Source organism: Sinocyclocheilus grahami, unplaced genomic scaffold (assembly GCF_001515645.1).
Source record: "Sinocyclocheilus grahami isolate Dianchi unplaced genomic scaffold, SAMN03320097.WGS_v1.1 scaffold6.1, whole genome shotgun sequence".
Taxonomy (NCBI): domain Eukaryota; kingdom Metazoa; phylum Chordata; class Actinopteri; order Cypriniformes; family Cyprinidae; genus Sinocyclocheilus; species Sinocyclocheilus grahami.
Window position 1 is genome coordinate 1,730,842 of NW_015505185.1, and position 23,310 is coordinate 1,754,151.

General features: G+C 37.4%; 1 protein-coding gene and 1 pseudogene across 1 annotated transcript in view; one reads left to right on the forward strand and one right to left on the reverse strand.

Annotated features, from left to right (window-relative positions):
• Window positions 1-2,414, forward strand: part of LOC107587887 (neurobeachin-like) — a 258,279-nt pseudogene extending 255,865 nt beyond the window's left edge.
• A 1,504-nt stretch (window positions 2,415-3,918) lies between these two features.
• LOC107587897 (serine/threonine-protein kinase DCLK1-like) overlaps window positions 3,919-23,310 on the reverse strand; it is a 30,493-nt gene continuing 11,101 nt past the window's right edge. The window contains exons 3-12 of the mRNA XM_016275860.1: window positions 16,343-16,442; window positions 15,379-15,495; window positions 14,913-14,935; window positions 12,849-12,995; window positions 8,823-8,956; window positions 8,526-8,603; window positions 7,697-7,793; window positions 7,536-7,616; window positions 7,326-7,439; window positions 3,919-4,149 (exon numbers count right to left, since the gene is read on the reverse strand). Coding sequence (XP_016131346.1) covers window positions 3,964-4,149; window positions 7,326-7,439; window positions 7,536-7,616; window positions 7,697-7,793; window positions 8,526-8,603; window positions 8,823-8,956; window positions 12,849-12,995; window positions 14,913-14,935; window positions 15,379-15,495; window positions 16,343-16,442 — 1,077 coding nt within the window. The 3' untranslated portion in view covers window positions 3,919-3,963. The remainder of the gene's footprint in view (window positions 4,150-7,325; window positions 7,440-7,535; window positions 7,617-7,696; window positions 7,794-8,525; window positions 8,604-8,822; window positions 8,957-12,848; window positions 12,996-14,912; window positions 14,936-15,378; window positions 15,496-16,342; window positions 16,443-23,310) is intronic.

Sequence of the window (23,310 nt, forward strand, 5' to 3'; positions counted from 1 at the left end):
ATATATATATATATATATATGAATTTAACTATTTAATATTTTATTAATTGTTTTAAACACTACATAATATGTATGTGCTTATATATTATTTTATAATAATAACTGCATAGTTTTAAAATAATTTGGAAGCATATATAATATAATGTAAAAATATTTTGTAATATAATGTAACATTATAATTATATTTAATACATTTAATAAGTAATAACAATAGTTATATTTCAGTAATATTATTTTTATTATAATTATTATTATATTTAGCATTTTTTAAAGCATCAGGGTTGGTAAGATTATTAAGTCTCTTATGGTTGCCAAGGCTGCATTAATTTGATCAAAAATACAGTAAAAACAGTAGTATTGTGAAATATTATTTCTTCTTATCAATGTTGAAAACAAATGCACTGCTTAATTTTTTTATGGAAATTTTGATACTTTTTCAGTATGCTTGCTGAATAGAAAGTTCAAAAGAGTAGCAATTATTTGAAATACAAATCTTTTCTAACATTATAAATGTCTTTTTACTGCAATTATTCATTGGCTTAATGTGCCCTTGATGAATAAATGTATTACTTTCATTCTTTCTTTCTTTCTTTCAAAATAAAAAATGCCCCCAAACTTTTGAATGGTTGAGTAGGTTGCTAAAGTTGAGAATACAGTACTCTGACTTTCCTGAGCTGTATTTCCTCAGGCCATCCTCCTGAGCAGTGATGGGCAGAATCTAGTGACTGGAGGAGATAACGGGGTGGTGGAGGTCTGGCACGCCTGTGACTTCAAACAGCTGTATGTCTACCCCGGCTGTGACGCCGGCATCCGAGCCATGGACCTGTCACACGATCAGAGGTCAAACTCAAGTTTACACTTTCACCACGCAGAGACAAACTGTACAAACAAATCCTAAACTGGTTTAAACCTGACTCCGTTTTCCATGTTTCCAGGACTCTGATCACAGGCATGGCGTCTGGCAGCATCGTGGCATTCAACATTGATTTTAACCGCTGGCACTTTGAGCATCAGAACAGGTACTGAGAGCGATCAGCCAGTGACAGCCAGCTGCAGCCTCGGGCGGTAACGTGCCATTACGGGAGGTGATGTAGCAACTGAATATGTGGAATATGGATCAAGAAATGACACAATGCTAGTTGGAGAAGTGCAGTAACCTACACTGAGATCCAGCTGCTTGAGCAAAAGTATACGTGTCTCAGAAATGCACAGGAGCAATTGACAGATGACAGTGGAGAGAGCACAGAGCACAGATGGAGGCCAGTTTTTCATCACAAATTATTTGATCTAATTGTCATCTGAGCCAACAATAGTCTTGTCAAAACCAGCCTTTTTACTCGTACTCCCGTCATTTTAACTGTAACCGTGACACTTTGCATAGAGAACCAATAACAATATTTTTACGAGGTTTATTTTCTACTGGCTTGCAGCATATTTCACTTTCTCTAGGTTTTTTTCTACAGGCCCTTGGGAAAGAAAAGCTACCTGAACAATAAATAAGTAAAAGTCCTCCCTCTGATGCTGAGCTCATGTATGTAAATGCTATACAATTTCTTATAAACTTGTCTGTGAGGCTGCCTTCTGAACTATTCTGCAATTGAATTCTGTTTGTCCTGTGTTTATGGTTTATTTAGTTTTTATGATTGCAAAGAAAAAAAGAAAAGATGCTTTTTGTTTAATGTGACGTCCTGTAATGTTCATTCAGACATTCTCCTCGTGAGGATGAATGTTTTGTCTGGTGTGGATGTATTTAATTTCAGATGTATCTGGACTTCTTGATGTATGCAGCATTAAATACTTCTTTTTGGTCATGCTCTAAATGAGGGTCGACGCTGATGCTGCATCTGGGCAAATATCATTGTAATTCTTGTGCAGTTTTATCATTTAAAGTTATACATGGTTTTACACATGTGAAAAGACAATGGTGAGGTTTTTTTAGACTGGTATTTGCACCTATAACTGGTTTTTATTTTCATATTTGCTTACACCACGTTTTCACATGATGTCAGAATATTAGTATGAATGGTGTGCATTAAATATTATTTGTTATATTCCTTTACTGTCTTAAATTGTTCTACTGACACCTTTCAGAATTGCACTTGAAATCAGAAAATAACATTGTAAAATCACTGCTGTAAGCAATACATTATGTATGATGTATGTGCATCTTTGATTCTCTTACATATGTAAATCAAATCTATAACTGTTTATGAATCAAAAAGGCTAAACTATTTTTAATTGTTTTAGTGCAAATATGTGAAATATTCTGCTGTAAGAAGCTTTTTTTTTTTTTGCCAATCCACATTCAGTAAATATGGTGCCATACTTAACATTTTATTTACAATAATAGATTTAGATTTGATATACTGCGCAATGGTTCTTTTTAAAACCTTAAAACTGAGTTTACCTTAATGTCATATTTATGTTAAAATGCCTCAGATTTCAAATGATTTATTTGATGAGAATAGTTTCCATCAGAAACATTGACATTGCAAGTGAAGGTGCCTGCTAATTCAGCAGATGTGTTTAAGTTGGTTTCTTTTTAGTTAAAACTGTTCAGTATGTCCTAGTGAATCATTGTGATGAGAGAACTGTATTTGCCTACTATTTATTTTAAAACCTTAAAACTGAGTTTACCTTAATGTCATATTTATGTTAAAATGCCTCAGATTTCAAATGATTTATTTGATGAGAATAGTTTCCATCAGAAACATTGACATTGCAAGTGAAGGTGCCTGCTAATTCAGCAGATGTGTTTAAGTTGGTTTCTTTTTAGTTAAAACTGTTCAGTATGTCCTAGTGAATCACTGTGATGAGAGAACTGTATTTGCCTACTATTTATTTATAATAAAAAATGATCAAATGTACTGCACTGAGTAGCTACAAATGACAAATGGAGCTCATATACATATACACACACTCACACACATACATATAACAATTTTTTTTTTTTTTATGACCCTAGACCACAAAACCAGTCATAAGTAGCACGGGTATATTTGTAGCAATAGCCAACAATACATTGTATGGGTCAAAATTGTGGCGTTTTCTTTTATGCCAAAAAGCATTAGGATATTAAGTAAAGATTATGTTCCAGTAATATGCATTGCTAAGAACTTCATTTGGACAATGTTAAAGGCGATTTTCTCAATATTTAAAATTTTTTTTGTTTAGTTTTTTTTTGTTGTTGGTGCACCGTCAGATTCCAGATTTTCAAATAGTTGCATCTCAGCCAAATATTGTGTTATCCTAACAAATTTACATCAACGGAAAGCTTATTTATTTGGCTTTCAGATGATTTATAAATCTCAATTTCAAAAAATCGACCCTTGTGACAGGTTTTGTGGTCCAAAATACATGTGCATTTGAGAACAATAATACTTTCAGTTCTTTCTTTTACGTTCCTTCAGTTACATTCACTTATTCCCGGGTTTTCGATGTTCTAAACCCTGCTTTTAACCCTGGGTAAAGGAACGTTTCATCCTGATCATTTAAATCGGGGTTAGCACCGATTTTTACCGGATGAAACTGCTCCCGATCAATGTGGTTAAAATTTCACGACTGGTTCTTTGGACAGTCACGGAAACATCTCGCCTTTGTTCAATTCACTCGTGAATTGAGGGAAGAATAGACCTTTTTACGCTAAAATGTATAGTCCACTCAGTACAAACATTAGTCCGCCTTCCATAATTCCAAGTCCCGTGCTGCGTTCGTCCAATCAATGACAGACCGAAAATATGCAAATGATAACCAGTGTTGCCAACTTAGCAATTTTGTTGCTAGATTTAGCAACTTTTCAGACTACCCTAGCAACTTTTTCTTCCAAAAGCACCTAGCAACAAACTTAGCTATTTAAAAAAAATTATTTGGCAACATTTGACAAATTTTGAAAAAGGCGATAAGTCAATTTACCTTTATTTCTAGATAATTTTCCATTGGTTCCTGCCAAGACCGGGTTTGGGCTTAAAACGGTGATGTGGGAGAGCGGACCGTCTCGGCCGAGCTGGGGGAAATGTCCTCTGACTCTGAGGTGAACTCGGGGGCGGCACTGGAGGGGAAGGTGCTCTGGGTGCAGCGGGGAGCAGCCGCTTTCACATCCTGGTGGCGTCTTCGTCTGAAAACCTGCCTCTCCTTATCAAGAGGGGTGGTCTGGGGAACACGAGGGACATGGGACAGTGAATGACTGCTTAGGAATCAACGGGCAGAAAGATCGGATGGGTGCAGGCTAACATATTTTCATTTGCATGTGGATTACAATTAAACAGTGACTTTTCAAGACAACTAAATCAAAACTTGTGTTTTTGAGTTAAGACTGAACTGTAGTTAAAGTGTTAAAAACCCGGTGATTATAGTGAACTATTTAGAAGCAGTGCAAAAAGCACAGTGAACTCCTTACATCTCAAAATCTTAATTTTTTAATTATGTTAAATGTTTGTTAAATTATATAAAAATATATACACAAAATGTATACATGAATGTTTGGGATGAGTAATGTTTTTTAATGATTTTCAAAAAAGTTTTTTATGCTCAACAAAGCTACAATCATTTAATCAAAAGTGCAGTAAAAACAACATTTTGAAAATATTAAAATTTAAAATGAACTGTTTTCCATCTGAATTCATTCTTTCTTATTCATTGCTGATAACAGTTATTTGAAATATATATTTTAAGTCTTCAATGTCTCTTTTGATCATTTTAATGCATCCTTGCTGAATAGAAGTATTCATTTATTTTAAAAAATGACTCCAAATCCCCAAATATTATTTAGAATGTAATATTATGTTTGAAATATTATATTATGTTCATTTGTTTTTATAAACTGTCAGATTCAATTTAATGCAATAATTACAGAAAATGTTTTTATGAACAATTTACACAAAAATAAATCGTTGCCATTTGTGACCCTGGAGCACAAAACCAGTCATAAGTAGCACGGGTATATTTGTAGCAATAGCCAACAATACATTGTATGGTTCATACATTGCATTGCTAAAAACTTCATTTGGACAACTTTAAAGGCAATTTTCTCAATATTTTGATTCTTTTTTGCACCCTCAGATTCCAGAAAACCAGTTTTCTATTCAAATATTTGTATCTCGGCCAAATATTGTCCTATCCTAGCTGGTTTTGTGGTCCAGTGCCACATTTTACGTATTTATTTTTCATTTTAATTTTGTATTTTTTTTGCACACAATGAAAGAGTCCAGACCTAACTAATCAAAAATGATTTCTGTTTTCATTATTAATTTCAGCACTTAGTTTCTACAGCTCTCCCAACAACACATACATGTGCACACCAAACACTTTCACTGCATTCTGCAGTATATCCAGCACAGAAACGAATACAATCAAGCCAGTGTGTAACTCATAACCAGCAGTGTCATGCATGCTGGGTAGTAAATGTACACTTCAAGTGTCCAAGCTCCTCAGAAGGCAAAGATAAACGGCATTAAACAATAACACAGAGCAAAGAAAGAGAAAAGTGAAGCACTGACAAACAGAATTCAGCAAAGCACCACCAAAAAGCAAAAAGTATGAACTTAAAATCATTAATAGCAAAAAGCAATGCATCACCCCACTGTATAGCACGAGGCACAGAGTGTGAAAGGAAAGGGACTATGGAGACTGCCAGCACGCTGCCATGGAAACACTGCCGCTCTGTGGGCATACCTTATCCAATACATCCCTGGGTGCGGGTAGCAGTCCAAAGACCCTGAACGCTTGATGGTAAACCCCTCGTCCGGCTAAGCAGAGAGAAATGAGTGCAACTCAACAGACCAGATGTTTACTTTCACCTTGTAAAACAGCACAAGCTTTGAGCCACGAGGTGCTGTTCAATAATGGCGTTATATTTAGAGGTAGTTCTACAAAACAAGAACAGTAAAGTGCTAATAATGTTTCACCATTTCTACATACTGTATAGAGACAGTCAGTTTGGGAAATAAAAACAACTATGTATGAAGCTAATGAAACAGTAAACATGCAAAGCAATGTGCAAATAAAGCCAAACATAAATACGTATATATGGGGTCAGTAAGACACATTCTAAAAAAACACACACACACACACACACACAAAAAAAGCATGGTTTCCACAAAAATATTAAGCAGCACAACTGTTTTCAACATTTATAATAAGTAATGTTTCTTGAGCAAATCAGCATATTAAAATGATTTTTGAAAGATCATGTGACACTAAAGACTGAAATTATGGATGCTGAAAAGTCAGCTTTGCATCACAGGTATAAACTGCATTCTAAAATATATTAAAATAGAATAAAGTTAATTCAATTGTAATAATATTTCACAATATTACAATTTACTGTATTTTTGAACAAATAAATGCAGCCTTGGTGAGCATAAGAGACCTCTTTCAAAAGCATTTTAAAAAATCTTATTGACCCCAAACTTTTGAAAGTTAGTATACAAAATAACAAGCAAGAATGTTGTTGACTAACAAGCAAGAACTAAAAAAAAAAAAACTCAAAACAAAGTGGCAATGTTTTGAAAGACAATATTTTGTTCAAATTTAGTTTACATGCGGATGTAAAACAAGTGTGTAATGTTATGTAATTGCCCTACATAAAGAAAGCATGTATGAAAATATAAAACTATAGGAATCTTGAGTGTTTGATTTGATTCAGTCCCTGACAACAGTGCTGACAGTCATTATATAAGCAGAGTACAGAATCAGAGGAAGATATGTCACAGCCAGAAGAAAGCAGTAGGATGGAGTCTGCCAGGAGACAAGAGGAATGAGAGAAGAAGAGCTGATGGATGAGTCAGCGAAGAGCTATGAGATAAGAGCACAACCTCCAGAATATTTGAACACCTCTAACTATATTTAAGTAGATTTATTATAGCAGATCCAACTGCAGTGTACTGCAGACCTTCTTAAGGGTTTGTTCCAAAAGACTTGAGGGCTATTCAAACTCAAAACAATGTGAATTGCATGTCAATCTTTCATATCAAAACTACTGAACAAGAGAAAAACACAATCCAGTCATTCACATCCTTTGATGCCAGGTACAATCCATCGTGAAATACTATTAGATATGATACCACTCTTTTGGAATAAAGCAGTATTTCCACTAATATTTGATTTGAGAATATTGGCTTTAATTAATGTGGGTAATATTGTCAAAAATATGGTTACACTTTATTTTAAGGTGTCCTTGTTACATTTATATTTAAGTACTGAGTAATATTAATTAACTACATGTACTTACTATATGGTTAGGGTTACGATTAGAACACTTAAAATAAAGTGTAACCAAAATATATATATACACATTTAAACCTAAGAGCTAAATAGGCGACACTTACTGCTATGACAGTGACTCCTGCTGTGGTGTTGTTGGGTTTGGGCCCCATGTTGAAATGTTTCTTAATCTTGCCGGCCACAGACAGCTGGTGCTGATTCTCACACATCCTGTCATCCTGAGAAAGAGCAGAAAAAGTGCCTCTGCATATCAGTTTCCTACTAACAGTCTGAGAATAGCACATACACTTTAAAACAGACAGATAAAGTCTTACATTGACCCAGGGATGGTCTAACACCTGTAGAGCAGTGTATCTCTGGTCGACCTCCACCTGTAGCATGCAGGTAATAAGTGCCTGTAGAGAAAGGAAGTAAAAAAGAATAGAATGAAGAATAGAATTTTCAGAACGTTCAAACTTTGTTTTGGTATACCAACCTTTGCAGAGTCAGAAACATTGTCCCAGTATGGAAGAGGGAAATCCAGCTGTCCCATCAGAATCTGGTCAAAAAAAGCTTCCTGGTCATCTGTGCTCCTAAAAGAACAGAATTTGAATATTTATGAATATTTATTGTGCTATTGCAATAAGGAGTGAAGGTGCAACTCGCACTATCCATATCCTCTGCAGATGTGCAGGTCAAACTTGAACTACAGAACACGGCCACTAGAGGGAGCAACACATCAAATTTAACTGCATTTAACCTGTATATAATATGAGCTATAAAGTTGTATAAATTGAACTCGTATTGAATCCAAGATAAAAGTTGCATGCTTTTGTTGTACTTACCCACGGAAAGGAGGGAAGCCACAAAGCAATATGTATGTTATGACCCCGGCCGCCCAGATATCAACTTTCAATCCATACCTTAAACATGAAGAGAAAAACTCTTTAAGTTATTTTTCAGACCAGGGGCCATATTCACAAATAAGTTTATCTTATCACTAAGAGTCCTCATAAATTTTCAGCTGTCCCATCAGAATCTGGTCAAAAAAAGCTTCCTGGTCATCTGTGCTCCTAAAAGAACAGAATTTGAATATTTATGAATATTTATTGTGCTATTGCAATAAGGAGTGAAGGTGCAACTCGCACTATCCATATCCTCTGCAGATGTGCAGGTCAAACTTGAACTACAGAACACGGCCACTAGAGGGAGCAACACATCAAATTTAACTGCATTTAACCTGTATATAATATGAGCTATAAAGTTGTATAAATTGAACTCGTATTGAATCCAAGATAAAAGTTGCATGCTTTTGTTGTACTTACCCACGGAAAGGAGGGAAGCCGCAAAGCAATATGTATGTTATGACCCCGGCCGCCCAGATATCAACTTTCAATCCATACCTTAAACATGAAGAGAAAAACTCTTTAAGTTATTTTCCAGACCAGGGGCCGTATTCACAAATAAGTTTATCTTATCACTAAGAGTCCTCATAAATTTCTCCATTAGAGGTAACTTTCAGCCTTAAAATTGTTTGTGAATACAGCCTCTGATCTTTAAAAAGCCTTGGTTTTCATGCTCTGTTACAATAACATTGCCCTGCTAATGAAGACATGATTTACCCCGTCTCTGCGACGATCTCTGGAGCTACATAGGTTGGGGTGCCACATATAGTGTAAAGTGGTCCGTCCACAAGTGTTGCCAATCCGAAATCCCCCAGTTTAAGGGATTTGCTTCCATCCTGGTGCTCATAGACCTTAAACACATAAATTACACACCAATCTGCATTCAAATACTTGTTATTTAGGTCCAGGAAGGATCTTTAACTTTTTTTTTTTTTAAATTGTAAATACAATTATAATGGAAATTAAATATAAATTATAATTTAAAACTAAATTAAAACAATATATATACATTTTAATTTTGGAGAGTCAAAAGTGCCTGTAGTTGCAGAAACACCCATATATATGTTTGTATATATGTATATATATATATATATATATATATACACCATAATAAAACTAAATATAATTAAAATGAATATAATTTTTAATTTTAGCAGTTTTTGAAAGGGAAGCTCAAATAAGATTCCAGAATGTTTGTGTCTGTTTTTCAGCTTTATCTCAGTTATGTGGAAAACTGGTTAAAATAAAATCGTAATCTTTGCAGAGTCAATTTACAGCATTCATTAATCTTATCTGCCACAACTTAACATAACACACAGGACATTAATATGCACACCAGGCACAATACCCTTTGTCAGAGCTGTTTTGTTCCCTATCTGTTGGTCACTTCGATTTATGTCATGACGACATTAGGGGTCTTACTTGGAAGCCCGAATCCTCTCTGATTAAGAAAAAACGCCAATGAAATTTGGCTAGTGAATTTTGCATGCTGTGCCACTCCCTGTGCATACGGGTATAAATAGGCGACAGGTGTATCCACTCATCAGATTTTTGCTTCGGAGGCGAGTGAATGCAGGAAACTCGACATTCACCAGGTGAATTCTCTCATTTGCTGGAAGAAGAGGCTGTTCTGGGTGGCGTTATGACACATTCAGCGGCGTCTCTGTTAACTCAGCGATTCCCCTGGGTGTTTCATCTAAAAGAGCAGTTTCTGATCACGGTCGGTTCGCGTCTTTTTAAAGATGCCTGTGTCCTCTTGGGTGTGGTCGTTACTGTCTTCTACTGACGGTCACGATCGTTGTCTTCAGTGTCTGGGCATCCAGCATACTGAGGATGCGTTTGTGGATGGTTCATGCGCTCACTGTGAGTGTATGTCCATGACAGCGCTGCGATCGCACCTCTCTCTCCTCAAGGGGAGCGGAGGGGCACCTTCTGTCACCACCCATTCCGGTTTCTCTGCCACCCGTTCCGGTTACTCTGCCACAAGCAGAGGACCACCGGCTGGTGCTTTGGGTGATCTGAGGGTTAAAGTGAGAGCTTCTCCGCCGGGTCCGTCCCCGCGGACCTCTCACTCCTCCCGCTGCAACTGTCCTGTTTCCCTGTGATTCGTCTGAGCCATCTCGCGGCAGTCTCAGCGTTTCATTCGATGTCGATCACAGCATCGGCGGATGGGCAGTCATCTTCCGAGGATGAAGATTCGGCGGGGCTGCCCCCCTCGGGTGTTGTCGCCACTGCCGAATCGGACCCGGAACTGATGGCCATGCTTTCCCGGGCTGCCGTGAGTATCAGGCTGGAGGTGTGCACACCGCCCAGTCCCGAACCCTCACAGCTGGATGATTGGTTCCTCGGCGCAAGCCGTGGCACGTGACCACGCCCCGCCCCGGTTCCTTTCTTCACGGAGGTGCACGAGGAGCTGACGAAGTCGTGGACGGCCCCTTTTTCGACCAGAAGCCACTCGTCTCCCTCCTCCCTCCTCCCTTTCGGGCTGTCCCTGTCCCCCCGTGTCATTATGAAGGTCGCGGAGGGCGCCCTTGCCCCATTGTGGGAAGTGGGCATCAGGATCCTCAACTATCTCGACGACTGGCTCATCATGGTCCAGTCGCAAGAGCAGTTGTGCCACCACAGGGACCTGGTGCTCCGGCACTTCACCCAGTTGAGGTTTCGGGTCAACTGCAAAAAGAGCATGCTCTCCCCTGTGCAGAGAATCCCTTTTTCTCAGTGTGGAGTTAGAACGAGCATGCCCAGTCACTGCTGAACTAACTGAGTTCCTTCAGAGGCAGGATGGTGGTAACACGGAAACACTTTCAGAGGCTCCTGGGGCATATGGCATTCGCAGCTGCAGTCACGCCGCTCGGATTGCTTCTTTCTCAGGGGCACGGCACACTATGGCACCCGTGCCCAGGTCTTTGGAACCTCCATGTGTGGCTCCTGGACGGGACGCGGCAGACTTAAGTGGTCTGCCACCTGCGGTGGTAGACACCATCATTCAGTCTAGAACTCCCTCTACGAGGCAAGCCTATGCACTGAAGTGGAGTCTGTTCGTGAACTGGTGTTCTTCTCGCCAAGAAGACCCCTGAATATGCACGATTGGAGTAGTGCTTTCCTGCAAGAAAGGTTGGAGTGTAGGCTGTCACCCTCCACCTTGAAAGTGTATGTGGCTGCTGTCGCAGCACATCACGGATGCAGTGGACGGCCGGTCCCTGGGAAAGCACAATCTTATCACCAGGGGTGCCAGAAGGTTGAATCCGCCTAGGCCATCCCTGGTGCCCTCCTGGGATCTCTCTACCGTCCTGGTACTGCACCCGGAGCTTCAGAAGCTCCAAGCAGCTCTTTGTCTGCTATGAGGTCAGCAGAAAGGGAAGGCTACTCAGGCTAGAGCTCCCTCTACGAGGCAAGCCTATGCACTGAAGTGGAGTCTGTTCGTGAACTGGTGTTCTTCTCGCCAAGAAGACCCCTGAATATGCACGATTGGAGTAGTGCTTTCCTGCAAGAAAGGTTGGAGTGTAGGCTGTCACCCTCCACCTTGAAAGTGTATGTGGCTGCTGTCGCAGCACATCACGGATGCAGTGGACGGCCGGTCCCTGGGAAAGCACAATCTTATCACCAGGGGTGCCAGAAGGTTGAATCCGCCTAGGCCATCCCTGGTGCCCTCCTGGGATCTCTCTACCGTCCTGGTACTGCACCCGGAGCTTCAGAAGCTCCAAGCAGCTCTTTGTCTGCAATGAGGTCAGCAGAAAGGGAAGGCTATCTCCAAGCAGAGGTTGGCCCACTGGATAGTGGATGCCATCGCCTTAGCGTACCAGTTCCAAGGTGAGCCATGCCCGCCTCTCTGGCAGACATCTGTAGAGCTGAATGCTGGGCGACACCGAACACCTTTGCGAGATTCTACAACCTCTGCGTCGAGCCGGTTTCTTCCCGTGTGTTGGGTTATAGGTAATTGGCGGGAAGGACCGGCCAGTGTCACGCTAGCAGCGCCATTTCCCCTCACACGGGGATTGGGAAGGTTACGACCTTTGCGTAGCACCTGTCTGTGGCATGTCAAAACTTGCAACGCCATAGGGTTGTGATGGGGTTCAGGTTGTGGCGCTTTCCATGGACCCCTAATGTCTTCACGACATAACTCGAAGTGACCGACAGATAAGGAAAGTCTCGGTTACGTACATAACCCTTGTTCCCTGATGGAGGGAATGGACATGTTATGTCCCCATGCCACAACCTCAAACCATCGCTGGTTGTCAGGGACAAGTTCTCGGCTCCTCAGCATAAAACCTGATGAGTGGATGCACCTGTCGCCTATTTATACCCGTATACACGGGGAGTGGCTCAGCATGCAAAATCCACTAGCCACATCTCATTGGCGTTTTCTCTTAATCAGAGAGGATTTGGGCTCCCAAGTAAGACCCCTAATGTCGTCACTACATAACGTCTCCATTCCCTCCATCAGGGAACGAGGGTTACGTACATAACCGAGACGTTTTTCATGCTGTCATTAGACAAACACTACTTTGAACACAGTGTTGTGTCTGAAGTTATAAGCTGGGTAAACTAGGCCCAGTATTGAGTTAAGTTATCGTTGTTCTAAAGCTTGTGTAAGAAGGGTTATTTAAGGTTTCTGCACTCCATAAAAACATATTGCCTTTGCCTCTCTCAGATGTGAGTGTCATTCCAAGCTGCCTTTGTGAAAGTAACACTGTGATTTACTGTATAGTGACAATATTCTTTCTGTAATACTCCACCACCCACCAGAAGATTCTCAGGTTTGATGTCACGGTGAACAATGTTAAGGTTGTGCAGATATTTGATAGCACTGGCAAGGTTATACAGCATCCCGCTGGCATCCCGCTCTGTGTATTTGTTGGAGGAGGTGATGGCATCAAAGAGGTCGCCACCCTGTTCATGCACACACAATTTCAGGGACAATATCTGAACAGTCAAGTTTAATGCAATACAAAAAACATTACTGAAAAGTAGTCGGTTTCTTATTATGTTTCTACAGTATCTACACTATGAGGTTTGTAAGAGTTAATGTTTTCAAAAGAAGTATCTTATGCTCACCAAGGCTGCATTTACTTGATCAAAAATACAGTAATGACAATGATATTATGAAATATTATTACAATTGAAAATAATACATTTCTATTTTAATATATTTTAAAATGTAATTTATTCTGTAAAGGCAAAGCTGAATTTTCAGCATCCATTACTCTAGTCTTCAGTGTCACACAATTCTTCAGAAATCTTTCTAATTAACTTATTTCCTGCTGAAGAAACAATTCTGATTAATAATAATAGGTAATGTTTTTGTGTTAAACATGATCAATCTTTTCTCAGGATTGTTTGATAAATAGAAAATTGAATTTTCAAAGTTTGAAATGTATGCGAAATAGAAATCTTTTGTAACATTACACAAGCACAATTGTCTTTACTGTCACTTTTGATCAATTGAATGCATTCTTGCTGAATAAAACAATTAATAAAAAAAAAAAAAAAAAATTTAAAGAATGTATTGAGCTGAATGTTAGATGAGGTACTATGAAAAGGTTCCCGCGGTGCGAAAGGCCCTAATGACAGAATTTAATTTTTGAATGGACTATCCCTTTAAACTGAGCAGAGGTATTGCAGAGGGAAATAAAGGTCAGTTTCTATGGAAACAGCTTGGGTGTGCTAAGAATATTCACGTCTGGAGCGGGGCAGGCGAGGTGAAATTCAGCGATGTTTAATCCACTGACACATGACATATTTATTTTAACACACCATCGACCAAGAATGAACACATTTTCAGTCAGACTATATTAGCCGCACCGAATATTAATTCAAAAGGCTGTTCTGTTGAAACAATGTTGCATGTTTGTCTTCAGGTACTACATCTACATTTCAGAAAATTATCTGTAATAGAATTTTTCATTTTCTGCAGGTAACTATATTTAAAGCTATTTCAAGTTATCTTTGGCATGTGTATTGATTCTTGTATAGACACTACTGTTCGAAAGTTTGGGGCTGGTAAGATTTGATCAAATACAGCAAAACAATACTAATGTGATATTATTACAATTAAAAATAACTATTTTCTATGTGAATACACAAAAAAATAAATGTAATTTACAGTATTTCTGTGATGGCAAAGCTGCATTTTTAGCAGCCATTACTCCAATAATTAAATAAAAATAATAATTCAGGATGAGCCCACCATTTTGACACTGTTGTGAGAATCAACTAGCTTTTTGAGATTATGCAGTTAAATGGAACAGTAAATGGAACAAATTTAACAGAATGTTAAAACTGTAATTTCACTTGTTTGAGCTACAGAACACAAGCAAATACATCTTCTTTAATACCATAAGTTAGCAAAGCAGAAAAACAGGGTAATGTTGACATGATTTAGGTTTATCATAGAGAGAGTGGAAATGAAGCCGGCATACAGCCAGGTCAAGAATCTTGTCTGTTATTGCTAGGATACATTTTGGGTGAATGTGGAATTATTTAGAAAGGATGTGTTTAACTGCAATTCAGTGTGATTCAGACCTATATAGGCAAATTAAAGCACCTGAAATACAATTAGGGTCAATCAGAAAGATAAAAGCGTTTGATGGTTTTGCTTGATGCAGTGAAAAACATTGCAAATGTAGATAAGTTGCGTCCACTTTAAAGGCATTTTAGTGCATTACAGAAAATGCAGATGTTGTGAAAGGTTTTTGGAGTGACAGGTCTCACCCTTCGTCTCCTCAGACTGGCTGTTAATCTAATTATACATTATCTTAATCCATTCATCTAACCATCCACTGATGTAAAAGTTAGTTTTGTCGTTACCAGATCTCTGCGAAAAGTTCCAACTAAGCAGACAATTAGACTACATCAACACCAGACACAGGCATCACAGTGACTTGAACACTGCAACATCCCTTTAAATGAATCTATTAATTGCCACAGGAGCTCATTAGAGATGGAGAAATTGAGAATGCGTGACAGGTGTCAGCTAAATTAGTTCCCTAATTTGGGACATTACTCCTCAAACACATCTTCTGAGAATCAAAGAGATATGAAGATAATTAAGGCTACAAACTGCAACACTCCACACTCATCCATGGTTACAAATTTACAACTTTGAATTCTGCGACTGCAATGAATCAACTAACAAGTACCCAGTTTAGATTTCATGAGTCACTCCTGCATGCATGAGTGTCAGCCTACTATACCCAACCTACAGTTTACAGCTACAGGAATGCTTTTAGAAGCATGATTAAATTAAACATCAGTCTGCTGTAAAGACTCATACCTGAGCTGCTGGAACCAGGGGACTTGCTCCTTCTTGACGGTCCACCACTGCGGGGAGAGCAGCGGCCCTGCATGGAAGAAATACGGCCAAAGGACTGCGACTTCACCACCCTGCATTCTGATAAAGCAGCAAAAGACACACAAATCTGAATTCAGTCTGCTTTTACTTCAGAGGCCTCAGCAAATTTCCCCCCATCCAACTCTACACTATGAGCCTCCTGTCTCTGTAAAACACACTGAAGAACGTCTCATCTGTGTGGATGACCTGATGTCACCGCCGATCAATCTACCGCAACCTCAGTCTGACATACTGGAGGTCTGATCAGAGGAGATCTGACAGGCTGGTCTGCTCTCAGACCACATGCACAGAGTCAATATATCTATCAATAGGATTTTAAAATAGCTCATATTCTGGTGCATGATACTGCATAGTAAATGTCAACAGCAATTAGTTTAGTTTAATAAAACTGGATAGTAATCAACTAATGTGATAATATTAGTTACAAATGTCATAACATAATGGTGCTGCTAAATAAACATTTTACCTTAATGTTATTTTGTTTACAAAAAGCAGCATTTCAAAAATGGAAAACATTTGCTGTTAATGTCACTAAAGCTTTAAAATTTATGCAAATGACAACACTGGCACTGACAGCAGGAAACAAATGCTGCAGCTAATTAATTAAAACAAACACCAGGGGAAGAGCTTATTATCAAAATTAAAATTCCAACTCTCAAATAATACAATATTAGACAAGATGTTTACTTGTCAGAACAGCTTATTTAAATCTATAAATCTAATTATTAATTACTACAACAGAATGTGAAGGACTAACTTTTAATAGTTATTGCAACCTAATATAATTTAGTCATGTAATTTAGGTCTGTGGAACAGCTGTTGTTGGTCCTAGGAAAACAAACAGTCACACTTTAAAAAGGGATGGACATTTTATCCATTATCTTACCACTCTCATCCAATAGGAAGTCATCCTGGTAGCGGAACTTCTCGGGGCCGCAGGCAATAAATATATCATCTTCGCCAAAGAAGTCCTGAAGGCATGTCACCTACAGAATCAGCAGAGGTAGACTTATTATTCACCTAAACATTTAAATGTTTTTTTTAAGTATCTTATGCTTACCAAGGCTACATTTATTTGATCAAAAATAGAGTAAATACAGGAATTAGGGGTCGAACGATTATCGGTGCCGATATTAAGCATTTTTATGGTTATCGGTATCAGTCATTTTCAAAACCGATTTGCCTATAAAATAATTTAAAGAAAGATTTTGACAGAGGTCTTGTTATTCTTAATTTTGACATTAATTGTCATTTTTTAACCAGACATATATATCGGTTAAAATATCGGTTATCAGTCAACTTGATCTGTAATAATCAGTATCAGCATCAGCCCTGAAAATACCATATCAGTCGACACCTAACAGGAATATTGTGAAATATTATTAAATTTTAAAAGAATTGTTTTCAATTTTAATACATTTCAATTAGCGCTGTCAAATGATTAATCGCGATTAATCACATCCAAATTAAATGTTTTTGTTTACATAATATATGTGTGTGTACTGTGTTTATTTATTATGTATATATATAAATACACACACATGCATGTAAATATTTAAGAAAAATATGTTATTGTTTTATATTAAATATATTTATATATAAAATAAATTATATGAATACAAATATATACATGTAAATACATGTAAAAATTAAAAATATATATGTTGTATGTGTGTGTATTTATATATACATAATAAATATACACAGTACACACACATATATTACGTAAAAAAAAGCTTTTATTTTGGATGCGATTAATCGCGATTAATTATTTGACAGCACTAATTTCAATATATGTAATTAATTCCTGTGATGGCAAAGCTGAGTTTTCAGCATCATTACCCCAGTCTAAAGTGTAAAATAATCTGTCAGAAATCATTCTAATATGTCGATTTGCAGCTAAAGAAATATGTCTTATTATTATCAATGTTAAAAACTTGCTTATTTTATTTTTCAGGTTTCTTTGATGAATAAAAAAGTGCAGCATTTATTTGACATATAAATCTTTTGTAACATTATAAATGTCTATACTTTTGATCAATTTAATGCGTCCTTGTTGAGTAAAGGCATCAACTATTATCTTACTGACCCCAAACCAATGTGATTTTCTGGATTTTTTTTCTAATTTTGTCTCTCATAGTTGAGGTATACCTATGATGAAAATTACAGGCCTCTCTCATCTTTTTAAGTGGGAGAACTTGCACAATTGGTGGCTGACTAAATACTTTTTTGCCCCACTGTATGTATATTGTATGTATATACTGTATGTATTAGGGAGGGGCATTCCAAGCAAAAATAATATTCGAAAATTGCTGGGTATTATTCGATTATTATTCGAAAATCGCACCCCCCATGCACGCACAAACACCCATAAACAGAGAGAGGGAGAGAGACGGGATTCACGCTTTCAATCTGTATGATAAACTGTTTAATTTAGAAGATAGGCTACCTTAACTCAAGCCATATAATGATTGTAACGTGCTGAAATATATTAATATAATAAACATAACCAAATGATGGCACTTATTCACATAACAGTCCGTCGATTAGCAGAAATCAACTGCTTATAAGGCTAAGATATTTCCATTTTAAAAAACGGAGCCCCTAAAGGGAATAGATATGAGATGGGAGGAAAAAATATACATTACTTCAATATCTTCTGTCGCAATTATATCATTGGGAAATTATAAACTGCTGCATCAGGGAGCCGTTATTAATATGCGGGGCATTGCAATCACTTTTGAATGACTTTCACTTTTGAGATTTGCGATCACATGTACGTACGGAGCAGCACTCTGCAGTACCACACATTTTACAAGATTATGTTTGTTAGTGCAGCTCAGGATCTGCAAATCATTCGCCATCATCCTATCAGTCATCTTTCCTTACTCTGTTTATGTGGTAAGTGAAATGTTATGTACTGTAATGTAACAGGCTACCGCTAGCAAGCGGCTAACCATGTCCCTTTAGTGGCTCCGTATAACGCGTTATTTGTTTTCCGCGCCTTTCTGAACATGGATTCAGCCACACCTCTAACCCAGTCGGGGGTGTTTGTGGTCCGCACATAACTCTTATTTGACATCGTCCCAAGTTACTGTAACCGTTATATGCCACGCAAGTCTACAGTGTGCGAGTGAGACAATGGGTTCTTCTGTTGTCTTTGACAGCTTTTAGGTGCGTTATTGGCAGCGCCACCCTTTGCTTACATGAACGCGTCACCACCGCATCAGCACGGAAGACATGGGGAAATATTTTAAGACAATAATCGCACAACCTATTCGATATTCTACAATTAAATCAACTAATCGAATATTTGAAAATCGTGACCCATCCCTAATATGTATATACAATTTTTTTGAGGTCCTAATACAGATAAATATATTCCATTTCAATATCATTCAGCTTGTAAATAGATGCATTTTATAGCCTAAGTTATAAAGATATTAGGCTAAATAAATAAATTAGGCTGAAATAGGCTGAATAAAATAATCCATTCGTCTAAAGTCAATAATTCATGGCTCAGATGAAAGAGTCAATTTAATCAGCATCTCAAACCGTGTTTAGCATCCTCATTCTAAAGGTCAGTGATCAGTGATTCATACAGCTGCATGAATGAGAAGGCAGTTTAGCATCTCACTTTAATGTATCATTTACACATATCAATGAGAACATGTTGCTGTAGCAACAGTCACATCATCACCAAGATCAGAGTAAGATGATTCAGTCAGGTGGCAAAAAATGACCTAATGCTTTCACGCTGAGTGCAAAAAGAGTGAATGATCCAATATTCAGTGATATTACAGCAGTATATATGGTATCACTGATGAAAGCGGCAAAAGTCGGGTAATAAGTCTGCTACTGTATGTGTGATCTTTTGTGTGCAATATAGCAGAGGGTTAGTTAGACCTAATATTTTAAGGCGATACATCTGTTTTTGTGCAGTGTGCAATGAAACTAGCTAAGGAATATAATGCAGTGATAAACTATACTTCAAATTAAATCCAAATTAATTCTTAGAGTCAATGAAACATCATTGCACATTAAATCAAAGTCTATTTTGACAATGACAGATAGAGGACAAATCTATTGAAATTCAACTATTCGTTATGTATAAATGATGGTTGATTACTTCAGTGGTAACTATCCAAGTTAAGCCTGAGAGAGTCTTCATTATAAGCTCAATTTGCTGGTGTTTTGTTCTTGTTTTTGATTCATTTATTGCTCCACTAGAGCATTAGAATATAAGTGTAATTCTAAATGGTCATCAAATTGAGGAATACACTTTTAAGAACCAGATGGCGTAGAACAGTGAGTCCATTGCTGAATACTGACTGTCTGTGCTGTAAAACTTTAAAAGCAAGGGAATAAACTCTGCAGTCATTTTAATACAGTGGTAATATTCACATAGTCTTTTATGGCAAGATGGGAATCTGCAAAATCTGGCAGTCTGATCACAAGTTTTGTCTGTCAGGTTGTGCACGAAATTTCATCTTGTGCCGCAGCACCACCTTCTGGAAAGCATGCAAACTCTCAAGAATAAAAAGAAATAGAGTTAGAACTAATAGGTACTGACTTATTAAAATAAAATAATAATAAATCCAGTTTATTGCTTTTTCCAAGCCACAAACTGAAGCAACCATATTTTACGAGATACATTTTTAAACTGACTGTGTGGAAAGATGCAAAGGTTTACAGACATGATTATTTTTATTACCTTAATAAACATCCCATTTGCTTTCTTTAAATCATATACAAGTTTTAAATCAAAAAATGTATGTGTTAAAAAAAAAGCAAAACCTTATTTTTACTACAGTCTATGCCACAATGTCTACAGCCGTGATACTTGGTTTAAATATTTAAATACATTTACAATAAAAATAAATAAAAAATGGAACCTAACAAGGCAAAAACTTCCATTGGCTGAAAATGACATGGCACAGAAAACCAAATAATAAATTTAAACATGCCATTTTCATCAAAGTGATACTTTCTCCTGATCACCACAAGATGGCACAGACACTTCATTTTGCAGCTGCCACCAACAAAGACTATAGAACTAATTCTTACAAGCAATACTTATTCTTCTTCTGCCCAAGACTTTAACATTTAGCATCTTTCTGCTCTTGAAGCTTCTGGACTCACCTGCCATATCTCAGCACCAAAATATCATAATAATATGAACAAGTTATTTTCAATTGGGACAGTATACAGAGGTAAACTTTAAAATCCTGATGACAACACTCACATTTAGTTCAAAAAATGAAGAAGTCTAGTTTACCAGTAACATTCACACCAACGTCATTTACCTAACATGACATCAGATTACATCCAGATAAACAAAATTAAAGATCACAAGAAAAGCTAAGACGGTCTGGAAAACGAGTCATTTTGCTTTGATTGCAAAGTCTAAATCTCCTGGCTTTAAGTCAGTCTCTTGGCAGGAAGAATTTGTACCAGGCAGGAGCTGTAAAACCTGAAAACATACTCAAATCTGATGAATTATGTTTTTAATCCATATCTGCCATCTGAAGTAGTGACTAAAACTGGCTCTATATGTAAAGAAAATTGGATTGAAGTGAAACGATGCCAGGATACGATGTACTCCATTCCTTCCTAAACCTCTTAAAATATAGCAAAGCGTTTTTCTGACCTCAGTTAACTTTGTTGACTTCATGTTCTAAAAGTTAATAGATAGCAGCAAGTAGCTAGTCCACATACAGTAACTGTGTTCAGAAGGAAATAACTGGTCAGGAATATTCAGTTATCCATTACTGCAAGCATCATCTATGAGGATTTATCATAAATAAATCAGGGCGATACAGAGATATGACCTTCTCTGAGGTTCCATAATTGTGATTAACAGCTGCATGCTAAAGTTAATGAGCACCTCCTGCAGGTTTATGTCCTGTTTGACAGGAAGCTTTTTACTGGGGTTTCCTCTCAATGCATTACTCGGATGCGGTTCATCTGTGAAGCCATTACTGACACTTATCTACAGATCCGTAATGCAGAAATACATAGTACACAAAGCCTTTACGAGTTTGGGATAAGATCTTGACTAAATGAAGCTTTTTCTTTTCACCAAGTCATGAAGCAGGGTGTGTAATTCGACAAACCCTACTTGCAAGCATTCATGCATAGATCGCAATATCCAGATCAGCTGCCTTCTTATTTTTCATATTTCATAAGGCTATTTGTCTCCTGCATAAATATGGGTGTTACGAACTGATGCACATGAATAATTCACTAGATTTTCAAGGATTCTATTAAAGGGAAGCTTTTCTGTTGCTTAAAACCACAAACTCATTAATAATAATCAATATTAATGTACACAAATACAAAAAATATATATTTAATTCCATTTCATTACTGAACACAAATTGCATGGCAAAAATTGTAGTTAGTAAAGTAATCCATTACATTACACATTTTAGGTAATATCATCTCACTGTTGTTTGATTACTTTCAGATTACTTTAAAAAAAAATATTCCATTCTTTGTAATCAACAACATGAGAAGGATCTGCAGAGGGAGGACATTTTAAAAGATAGAAACAATTAGGGAGAATAAATTTCTGATTATGAGCATTTTAAAATGTAATACAATCTAAACACAGGTATTTAATTTTTGGAATCTGATTACGTAATCCAGATTACATATAATCACTTACTACCCAGCACTGCAAATATTATGTATGTGTGATTATCTCTCTCTGTCTGTCTGTCTGTCTGTGTGTGTGTGTGTGTGTGTGTGTGTGTGTGTGTGTGTGTGTGTGTGTGTGTGTGTGTGTGTGTTACATCTCAAAACATGAATAATGGTACTGATAGCACAAACTAGGCCTTGATGTATTGGATAATTTATAGTCTTTCACACTGTGCTGTCCCAAATTTTCATTACACTGAGACATATGCTATCACAGTGTTAGATCACCTGTGTGGGGGTTGTCTCCCATTTCACCAGGAATGATTTTTCTCAGGAAATACATTAGCATATTTGCTAGAAATAGTCTGTCTGGGTTCTGAGGCTGAGTGGGGGCAGCACAGCGGATCTGTCATTGGAAGCATAAGGGAAATCCAGGCCAGGTTGACAAAGTGCACAGACTAGATGCTGAGAGGAAAATTGGATTAAGTGAAATGTAATCTACCATTATTATGTTATCATAAGGAGACTGCATTTCTTTTTGTTTTGGTTGAAAGTATGTGCAAATTAATCTGGTTACTTTTATTGAATACGGTTTAAACTATCATCACTGCTGTATTGAATGGTGCTAGCAGCACAGCCTTAAACAAACTCGCCCAAAATAAAAATACAGTCATTATTTACTCACTCTCATGTAATTCCAAACCCGTATTTGTTCTGTGGAACACAAAAGGAGGATTCTGAAGAACATTCACATAGTTCTTTTCCATTCAGCAGTTCATAGTGACCTTAGGCAAACTAAAAAGCAGTATAAAATGCTTTAAAAGCAGCAATACATTAAATAGACATACAGTGGGGAAAAAAAGTATTTAGTCAGCCACCAATTGTGCAAGTTCTCCCACTTAAAAAGATGAGAGAGGCCTGTAATTTTCATCATAGGTATACCTCAACTATGAGAGACAAAATGAGAAAAAAAAATCCAGAAAATCACATTGTAGGATTTTTAGAGAATTTATTTGCAAATTATGGTGGAAAATAAGTATTTGGTCAATAACAAAATTTCATCTCAATACTTTGTTATATACCCTTTGTTGGCAATGACAGAGGTCAAACGTTTTCTGTAAGTCTTCACAAGGTTTTCACACACTGTTGCTGGTATTTTGGCCCATTCCTCCATGCAGATCTCCTCTAGAGCAGTAATGTTGTGGGGCTGTC